Below are 10,432 nucleotides of genomic sequence, written 5' to 3' on the forward strand. Positions count from 1 at the left end.
TTCGAGTTTTCAGGGCATCGCCCCCTACTCTCCCTGTCACTACGCATCCGCCCCTCTCGGGCCACCACGTGATCAATGGCGGCCTCGTGGCCTGACCAGTCTACTCTATATTAAGTATCTGCTGTTACGTTCTTGCTGAGTATCAGTAATAACCTTGGCACACAGCTGCTCAGACCCCGGGTTTTTTGGGGGGAGACATCTAATACAAATAGATCATGGAGTGCCCATGATTGCAACGTCTTCCGCCGGGGTCTGAGCGCCAAATAACTCTCGAATAAAGCTTGCTCAACAGTCCATTCTCGTGGTTTCTTTGTCTCTCCAGGGTGAAATATGTTTGGCTGTTTATTGTTGGCTGTAACGGAGGGACTGTCATACTATGAGTGTAGTGTTTCTTTCTTTGCAAAAAATGACTTTAAGTGAAGCATTACGGGGCATATCATGTCAAATTGAGGTTGTAAAGATGTTACAAATGTGTTCCCTCATAAACAAAATGTGTTTTCATTCATGTTTGAGAAATCCTGTATTTTCCTGTAACCTTCCCTCTAACATAATTAATTCAAGTATCATTAAAACTATTATTACTTCAGTACATCCAATTATTCCAAACCAAATGCTTATCATTGTCATTTTGTATCCACATTCCAATTTGAGGTTATAAAAGTTATTCTCAGGAGTGTTCATTTCATTTCAACTATTTGTTCTATCTTGACAAATACTGAAATATTTAATAGAAGCTTCTCTTCTAAACAGACCGCAAAAGGCCTAATGAATATGTGCAGTTTACTATGTGAGTGTAATGTGCTTGGTGGAGGAGTCTTACTGAGAGAGCCACGATGGTCAGGTTCTGGTACTTTATCACGTCCTGGACAGATCACTCTCCTCCCCTGGCGCCTGCGGAGAGGCCTTGATGACCGCAGTGACATCATCCTGTGGGGGGCCACAAGCTTTTTAAGGGCCATTGTGTGGACTCATTTGTGATGAGCTAAAAGGCTCGGGAAAGAAAATCGAGAAATTCAAGAAGACCACAAAAATAAGTTTTATTACAGTTTTTGCCAATTCATACTCTACAGAATGTTTATTGAAATGTAAAAAAGTAGGCTACAGAGGACTTAAATGTCAATGATCAAAACTGTACATTCAGATTGTGAAACTCACAAACAATAGGGGCATTTAGATTTGGCCGTTGTCTCTGGTTATAATAAGCCTGTCAGTTTAAATACAGAGCCGAGCCTAAATTGTTTTAAATTAAACATTGGTTTTAAATTGAATCTGGAACAGTTCATGTAGTCTAGTCTCATCTCCACGCAGCACCAACTTTAAAATGTCTTTACAAACAGCTTACCTGCACTTAAAAACACAAGAAAACAAAATTAGGCCATGACTAGAGAGCTTCATTCATAAAACAATAAAAACATTTTTTACCAGAACTCACTTAAAATTCTGCTCCACGTCAGTATTAAAAATAGTGGTACTTTGATCATCTTTAAGACACATATTGTGCCAAGGATTACTCCAAAGGAATAAAGCGAAATGTTGTTTATCTGACTACAGTGGGAAAGTTGGGTTCAAAACACATGCACAATATATGCGCTTTCATCTTCAGCATGTACCTTAGGAATGTATGCCGAGCAGAAACAGAAATCAAAGGGCCCATTCGGAGAAGTGCCCATCAAAAAGAATCCGTGTAGAGACGTGTGCGGTCGTTTCTTATTAAAACAGGTTAAAAGATGCAGGAGAGGCTAATCATCGCGGCTAGTTGGTATCGTCCTCTGCAGGCGTCATGGTGAAATAACTCGCATGCTGAAATTTGAGCACCTCATTTCCCCAGCTGGTCCATCCCGGGAGAAGATTTCGGGCAAAGAGCTCCAAGCACTTAGCGTTGGGTCTGATGTAGGGCTTCAGCGCCTCTGCAGAACAATGCACAAAAGAATGTGATCAAATCTTCTGATTGGCAGACACACACAGACACTTTTACACTGGCTTTGTTTTGCTTCATTGCTCGCCAGTTCTTATTTAAAAACAGCCAACCATGTCATTGTCAAAGCGTTTCACTATTTTCCAGATGAGCTGAAGCTTCCGGGAGTGAAAAAGCAACAATAATGCAACACCTGGTGCAAAACTTAAAACACTGACCAACTTTATCTGAGCTTTCATGGTTTACCAAACTGTAGATGTTCAAATTCATTTCTGACTTTGATCTAAAGCAATTCCGTTAATTGATCTAAAGCAATTCATGCAATAAAAAAAATAATTGAACTGTCACATTCATTTTATCATTCAATAAGGTTGATTTCATGAAGCTGGTTACATACTTAAGAAATGTATTGTTATCAAACTATGTGAAGTAAAGAAAATTAAAGATGTCATTGTTGTTTGGTAAAGAAATAATCTAACCACAAATTCAGCAATTATGTATTTAAACTCAATGATCATACCCCAACTAAATTACTGTTGGACTTCTCTTAATTCAGTTGAAACCATTTATTTTTTTAAAAAAGCCCTTAATGTATTGAACAAAAAACCCAGCAGTTATCAGCGCTGCAGAATCTTTAACACATTTCTGAATTAGGACATGATTGAATGTGCTGATTTAATACTGGAGAACATAATTTCAAATTATCTCATTCCACCTCCTTTAAAAGAATATGTCTAATGAAAACTCAGACAAGAGTAGGTTCTATTGTTTCCTTAGCGAGCGTGTCAGGTCTGGGACATAGTGCCTGCTCATGTAAAAGTGTCAACACTGGCAGCATTTTCCAACGCTCAATAAAATGTTTTTGGTGTGTAGAATATGTCGCCACGGTTAAAACTTTTTAGTATTGAGGGGATGTTGTTGAACTGTTCTTTTATTTGATGTGTGACTGTTGTTTATACTGTAGAAGCTTTTAAATCAACCTCCCAGGGAACTGATGATGGAAATTAGTCATGTTGGCTATAATCTTTACATAACGGTACTTAAATGCATAATGTTCATTAATATGTGTTGTCTCTTCACAAATAAATAAAATACAAATCATGAATAATCTTATATTAATATTGCAAGTTCATTGTACTATATTTAGTAAAACTCTATTGCAGATCAACCATTACACGGGCAATATTTAGTTTCTTTAAAAAAAACGTAATATGGCTCTACATATACATAAACATACTTTTTAAAAAAAATAATTCAATTTTTAATATTTGGCATTTGTTGCATAGAATCATCTGTCTTTTACCAAGCGAGGGAGACAGTATAGTTCATTCTGTACACTGCTTACATTTCGTAGAGCATATAGTGCTGTGACAGGGAGAGAAATGCATGCGTTAGCTCCTTCTCCCCATGACACACACAGACACACAGGCACACAGACACACACAGACACAGACACACAGCTCATCTGTGGACAGACTCGTGACCTTGTAGAGTTGTCGTTCCTCTCTCGTGCCCCTCTGCCGCCCCAATCGTGTCTCACTCTCACTGCAGGGAAGTCACCGAGCTCCAGATCAAATCCACTATTTAAACTAATTAATCAGTTTCAACCAAACATTTGAATTGTTCAACTTATGATAATGCTCACTCAAGGTTGTTGGGAAAATAACACTGATTGTGACATCCGGCAAGACCAACTATAGGGAATTCAAAGCAGGATTATAACTACAATTCCAATTATTAAAGTTTATTCCAGATGTTTTAGTGAATTAATTGTGGCTGAGTATTAACAGCAAGCAGTTAATGGTAGTGTTTTGATGTTTTAATGTAATTTCAGCTAAGTACATTTCTTATTAATATTACCCATTAATGAAAATAGAAATAGAGCCACCAAAAGTGTTAATTGTTCAATTTAGTAATGATTAAGTTGTCTTAGGACTCTGACTTGGGCCACCCCTCCTTCTAATACTTCTAGCTCCAGCGCAATTATCACGTTGCAAGCGTACAGTGGCAGATGTGCACAACACCCGCCGTCCGAGTTTCCTGCCTGCTAAAAATAATAAGAGGTCAAAAAGACAAGCTGGCGTCACATAACCACACAAATAGTGATTTTCAAATTATGCAGCTTAACAAGTCCATAGTGTAAAATAGAGTTGTGCCATGCATAGTCAAACAAAACTAGGAACGAACATGACTCTTTATTAATGCAGCTGGAGAAACAAAGGCATAAACACAAACTGTACGCTAATCTGCTTAATCTCTATGGTACCAAAGCCCTACATCTGGCATCATTATGGATCCAATCAAGGCATTTTGAACAATATCCGTCCACCTCCAAAAGGTGGATACTTCCTGTGCAGCTGAAAGGGCACGGACACTGGCTGTGTTTGGCTCTCTATACTGCACAATAAACTGCATCCCCCGAGAGTGAGAGGAATGACGTCAAAGCCTCGCCTTCATCAAAGTAAGTGCATATTCATGGTCTATGTCTGTATATAATGCCCGATGCTCCTGCGATTGGTTAACACATTTGTAAAATATTAATGGGTCAAGTTTTCTATTATATATATATATATTTTTTTATCATAACAGGATAAAGGAATAGAAATCACCACATCAAAGTGCACAATCACGTGTGCATAAAATTGCTCTTAATAAAGTCAATTCAGACATACAACAATCGTTTAATGTTTAATGTAATTTAAAGTATGAGAAGCGCACTTGTATTGTATAGGGCACTAACTACAAACCTGGTACAGCACTGCCCTCTGGTGGCGTATAATTTAATAAACCATCTCTGAGAAAAGTAGTTAATTATACAAATACTCTACCTGAAAGTGGGGGCTTTTGGGAGTGAAGAGTTGATGGCACACTGACTATTAAACGGTGATCTTCTATTGATACTGATTCACTCCAGCAACTAAAAAAATTAAAATAAATGTTTATTTCCTGTTTACTAAAGCAATACCTGTTCAAACCAAATACTTGATTTACCCTTCTGTTCCATTTACAGTAGAGGAGAATCGTCCAAGAACTAACACTTCATATGGCTTCTTATGCTCCGAATCCAATGGGAAAACAAACTGTCCTGAAGTGGTGACCTGGGAAGCACAAGTCAAAAAGTAACACTATGTAAACATGTTTTCTCTTTAGATTCAAAAGTCCAATTATTCACACCTTGACCCACAACCATTCAGCCACGACCTCTACCCCCCAGTGTGGATAGAGGTCATCACGGACGAATCGCAGATGGCTTGGCCGATTAGTTACCCATGTGACTACTAGACAGTTGGAAGATGCCAGAAGTGGAATAGGCAGCTTTTTCAACTGAGATGACGGCAAAGCACTGTACCTAAGAGAAATCAGCAATACATCAGATTAAACTATTTATTCAATTTATTTTTTCCAATTACCTGCGACTTCTTTTAACAGACTTGTTTTCCCATGGAGGATCAATAACTACTAAATCAAACTTTAGTCCATCTAAAATGAAAAACAGAACAAAATAGAATGTTAAACTACTATTAAAAAGTCATTATTGTCATTAAAGCAACATTGTATATTCTTTGGCAAATGGCAAACATCAATCTATGCTCACAGTTCACGAGTGGTTGAACTCTGGTGAAGTCAGAGAGCAGAAAAGCGGACTTGGCTGGTATCACGTATTCCTCTCCCAACAGAGTCACCACTGCAGCCGAGTCTGACTTGTTCTCTGTTACTCTAGAAAACAAATCCAGATTTAACGTAGGGCTGTCTTCAAGAGCCTGAGCGCCAGTTTCCTGCTCCTCGGCGTCAACAAGAGGGAGCTGTTTAGCCATTTCACAAAGACCACTCAGGCCACATTCAGGGAACATAACAGGATCTTCTGTGGATTCTTCAGTGGAGTTCAGATTTCCACATGCTTTGGCCGACTCCACCAAAGCCAGGGTGCCTTCCAGTATTACTGATTGAACCTGCAAATATAACATGTGTTAAATAGATTATAATGCATTGCGTTTTGCCCACAGTAACTATATCTCACCTTATCGTGAAAAGCTTTGATATCAATTTCCCCCTGGTTAAGATCTGTGTGTTTCCGCTTCCTTTTCTAAAAACAAAATTAATACAATTATTTTTACTATTATCAATGATTTAACCTTTCTTACTTTTTCTTATGGTTGGAAAATGAATCCAGGCACTTCAAATCATTTATGATACGGTTCAGGCTTTTGAATCAAGATGTCTGCATCCAATCTTCTGCCATAATGGTTGGTTTAGAGCAGTTCAGACTTTGAGGAAAGACATTTTTTTAATGTGATAAATAGCAGTGTCTGTTGTTTTTTTTAAATGAGGAAGACAAAATAATATTTTTTTTTTGTCACATCTCCCAGCCCTGCTATTTCTTATTAAATTAAATTAGTAATGAATAAATGAAAAGGCTGTTTTCTAGTCTATTTCTTAATTTTATTCAAATTATGTTATTAGTATGCTACCAACGCTAATAATTTCCATTAATCCAATAACTTTATATTCTGATACTATATACTATGCTGTTGCAACACTGTTATCTTGTTAAGTGGTGTTGTTTAAAAATAAAAATAAAAAAACATCATATGGACATGATAATCAATGCTTCTCTTAATTGTGTACAAGTCCTAGCACCAAAGTACATTGGACATGTTAGTGCCAAAAGAACCATCTCGGACTCTGAGAAACTCCTGCTGGTGCCAGAGTCAGGACTAAACATGGACCGGCCTCCTGCTGGTGCCAGAGTCAGGACTAAACATGGACCAGCCTCCTGCTGGTGCCCAGAGTCAGGACTAAACATGGACCAGCCTCCTGCTGGTGCCCAGAGTCAGGACTAAACATGGACCGGCCTCCTGCTGGTGCCAGAGTCAGGACTAAACATGGACCAGCCTCCTGCTGGTGCCCAGAGTCAGGACTAAACATGGACCGGCCTCCTGCTGGTGCCAGGGTCAGGACTAAACATGGACCGGCCTCCTGCTGGTGCCAGAGTCAGGACTAAACATGGACCGGCCTCCTGCTGGTGCCAGGGTCAGGACTAAACATGGACCGGCCTCCTGCTGGTGCCAGAGTCAGGACTAAACATGGACCGGCCTCCTGCTGGTGCCAGAGTCAGGACTAAACATGGGCCGGCCTCCAGCTGGTGCCAGAGTCAGGACTAAACATGGATCGGCCTCCTGCTGGTGCCAGAGTCAGGACTAAACATGGACCGGCCTCCTGCTGGTGCCAGAGTCAGGACTAAACATGGACCGGCCTCCAGCTGGTGCCAGAGTCAGGACTAAACATGGACCGGCCTCCTGCTGGTGCCAGAGTCTGGACTAAACATGGACCGGCCTCCTGCTGGTGCCAGAGTCAGGACTAAACATGGACCGGCCTCCAGCTGGTGCCAGAGTCAGGACTAAACATGGACCGGCCTCCTGCTGGTGCCAGAGTCTGGACTAAACATGGGGAATCATGGGGAATGCGTTTCAGTTTTATGCAGTTAAAATCTGGAACAGTCTTCTTTAAGATGTGACAGGTTCTACTCTGACAATGTTCAAATCTAAGCAAAAAACAGTTTTGTTTAGCTGTACATGACTGAAATGATTTTATTTGCACTCTTGTCTTCAGCTCTTTTGTGATTTCTGTAATTTCATTGTGATTTGAATGCATTTTTTTCCAGTTGTGTGAAGCACTTTGAATTACCTCGTGTATGAATTGTGCTCTACAAATAAACTTGCCTTGCCATCATTAAATTAAGGCCTCTAATGTAGCTGTAATAGCACCGCGGTGTGTCGGGACTCTTTCCTTACATTCATGCGTGTACCCATGGATGTATTATATTATCGTGTACCTTATTCACTTTAGTAGAGATTGGGGCATTTCCCGCGCTCACAGCCCCACCCTTCTCGCTAATATGTCTGCACACAGTTTGAAGACTTTTAAAGCTACAGTGGACGCGTGTCTTGTCTGTCCGTGTCCAGCGGATGCAGCGGGAGTAGCTCTGGTCCAGGAGCGAGCGTGTGTCTAACACGCAGCCCCGAGCGTCCTGAGCCACCACGGACATCTCTGCAGCACCACCGGTATTTCACCCGCAGATCTGGGACGAGGTCAGCGCATGGGTCAGCCTCCGATCAGCCTGGGAGTCAAACTACTCCACATCAACCATGACATCAACTTACAGGGAAAACACTGGTATTCTTCTATGTCTGGGATTGGGCAGTAGCTGACGTGAGGATGAGCGTTACTGCCACCTTCTGGAGAGGAGTGACTATTGCACACAAGAAACAACTAAAAACCTGTTGAAGCGCTCCAAAATACTGGGAATATGTGAATTCCTTTACAAAATCTCATAATTATAAAAAGCCCATGTAACGCTTTACCTATTCTATTTCAAATTGTTGTTTTTCTTTTTTGACATAAGTTCATATTAACAGCTGGCTGTGATAATAGTGACACTAGAATGAAAATGGTATTTGTATAGACATACATGCTCTATTACAGTTTTTATTTAATGTTTGGGACTCCATGTTTGTCAATGTGATCATACTCTCAAGATTGATAACAAGGCTAGGCCTGCAAATTAGCCTTTGGCTAGTGTTGAGATAATTATATTGTTTGATGTATTTGTATTGCACCACACACACACACACACACACACGCACACACACACGCACACGCACGCGGACACCCCACATTTAGGTCTTGAAACAAATGGTTGTAAAACAGATAGGTCTGACGAGTGTCGGATTACACACACATAGACTGATTGATCCACATAGGGGGAGCCCTGCCCCTTGGGGGACTCGGCCAAGAATAGGATGTGACTTGTAATGTAAAGTGCAGAGGTGAGATTGCGGAGGTGAAGGACAGACGCGATTGCATCTCTCCCTTGATTTCATCTTGTAAACTACCTGGATTATTGAACTTTATTAAATACAGAAAAATATCTAAGTTCAGTCATCCTTTCAGAACAGCCACCACAGGAACCAAAAGAATCGGGAAGAGAGGAGACCAAGAGACTGGGTGATAAAAGGTCAAGCGAGGCCTCCTCTGGAGAACAAAGGAGAATCTCCCAACACTAGATGGAATCAGTTACTATTGTATATGTGACAATGCTCTCTGTTCTTTTAAATAAACAACAACTACTACTACTACTACTACTAACAAACTATGGCAGAAGAGCATTATGTGGTTTTGGGAGATGGTGTATCCAGGTCTTTGAGAGGATTGGTATATCTCATTGGAAGTAGAGGCACCCTGGTGCTCGACAATACACCTGTTTCTCAAATCCACATACAATTCATAATAGAATAAACTGATTTTTTTTTTTTTTATCTTCTATGAAGATAGATTTACAAAAATCATTGAAGTGGACATTGGCATAATAGTGATCGCGCCCCTATTTACATCAGGCCTACTGGAGATTTGGAGGAAATAAAATAAAATGACCATATCCAGGGTGAGAAGAGTCAGCTGTGATCCGACCTGTTTGTCCCAGAGTCCTGGAGACGTACAGATTCTGCAGAGATGGAAGTCTGCAGCTGATCGCCTTCCCCACAATGCACTGTAGTCTCTGTTTGTCCCTGGCTGTGGCTCCAGCGTACCACACGGTGATGGAGGAGGTGAGGATGGACTCAATGATGGCCGTGTAGAACTGCACCATCATCTCCGCTGGCTGCTTGGCTTTCTTTCCTCAGCTACTACAGGAGGTACATCCTCTGCTGGACCTTCTTGATGAGGGAGCTGATGGTGGGCTCCCACTTGAGGTCCTGGGTGATGGTGTGTTACAGTTAAGCTTAAACATCCCAAAAAATAAGAACGACACAGGAGGCAGTATTATACTCGCACAGGAGAAACTGCAGGAGGTCTCACTAACAGGACGTCGCTAACATTCCTGATTTCTCCCTCCACATCTTATCAGTTTTATTGGTTGTGAATTTAGCAGTCCAGGCTCAAAAGTTCACAAGACACTCCACATGTGGTCAATGGCCCCAAGATAAACCCACACAATGTAAGTCCTTATCTAGACATTAACATCGGCTTCTTATCATGGCAAGATTTAAACAGCATATATCTACTTCCCAAACTTGATTTAATGTCTAAACAGATGAATCTGTTCTTACCGCAATGATCAATACAAAAACACTTATATGAGGTTATACTTTCATGGTTATATATCAATACAAATGATCAAACCTATGCTTTCTTCACATTTTATTCCATCATGGTGGTGCAGAGGAAGCAGAAGGAGTCTACAATGATCATGATGATAATAACAATAGTGTGTGTCAATAACATGTTTGTGTGGCAGGGTGGTGTGTCTGGTTGTGTAGGAGATGGCTCACAGTATCTGGGTTGTTGTAGCTGTTTTTGTCATTTTTTAGCGATCAGAGAACTCTGTAGCTCTGACTTTTTATATTTGACTCAGACTCTGAAGTCGCTCTGAGACAAAACAAGGAAACAGTCCTAAAAGAGTTCTTGTCAGTCAGAGGCATTATAGGGCCATGTCAGAGGCATTATAGGGCCATGTACCAG

The 10,432-nt window shown here is 40.7% G+C and overlaps 1 protein-coding gene across 1 annotated transcript; it reads right to left on the reverse strand.

Annotated features, from left to right (window-relative positions):
* Positions 1-1,210: 1,210 nt before the first annotated feature.
* Positions 1,211-8,031, reverse strand: mettl4 (methyltransferase 4, N6-adenosine). Its single transcript, XM_072451002.1, has 8 exons — positions 7,749-8,031; positions 5,934-5,999; positions 5,511-5,865; positions 5,326-5,395; positions 5,090-5,264; positions 4,907-5,013; positions 4,744-4,832; positions 1,211-1,907 (listed from the first exon to the last, which is right to left on the reverse strand). Exons 1-8 carry the CDS (start codon positions 7,959-7,961, stop codon positions 1,753-1,755), a joined length of 1,230 nt encoding a protein of 409 aa, XP_072307103.1. The 5' UTR covers positions 7,962-8,031; the 3' UTR covers positions 1,211-1,752.
* Between the last annotated feature and the right edge of the window lie 2,401 nt (positions 8,032-10,432).

Source organism: Eucyclogobius newberryi, unplaced genomic scaffold (genome assembly GCF_026437365.1).
Source record: "Eucyclogobius newberryi isolate DKJ021-1_F unplaced genomic scaffold, fEucNew1.0.hap1 SCAF_18, whole genome shotgun sequence".
NCBI classification, from domain to species: domain Eukaryota; kingdom Metazoa; phylum Chordata; class Actinopteri; order Gobiiformes; family Gobiidae; genus Eucyclogobius; species Eucyclogobius newberryi.

Coding starts and splice junctions, on each gene's coding strand:
- mettl4 (XM_072451002.1), bottom strand. CDS start 7,961: ATGTCCGTGGTGGCTCAGGACGCTCGGGGCTGCGTGTTAGACACACGC. Junction 5,866..5,933: donor TCAAAGCTTTTCACGATAAG/GTGAGATATAGT, acceptor TTATATTTGCAG/GTTCAATCAGTAATACTGGA. Junction 5,265..5,325: donor TCTGTTAAAAGAAGTCGCAG/GTAATTGGAAAA, acceptor GATTTCTCTTAG/GTACAGTGCTTTGCCGTCAT.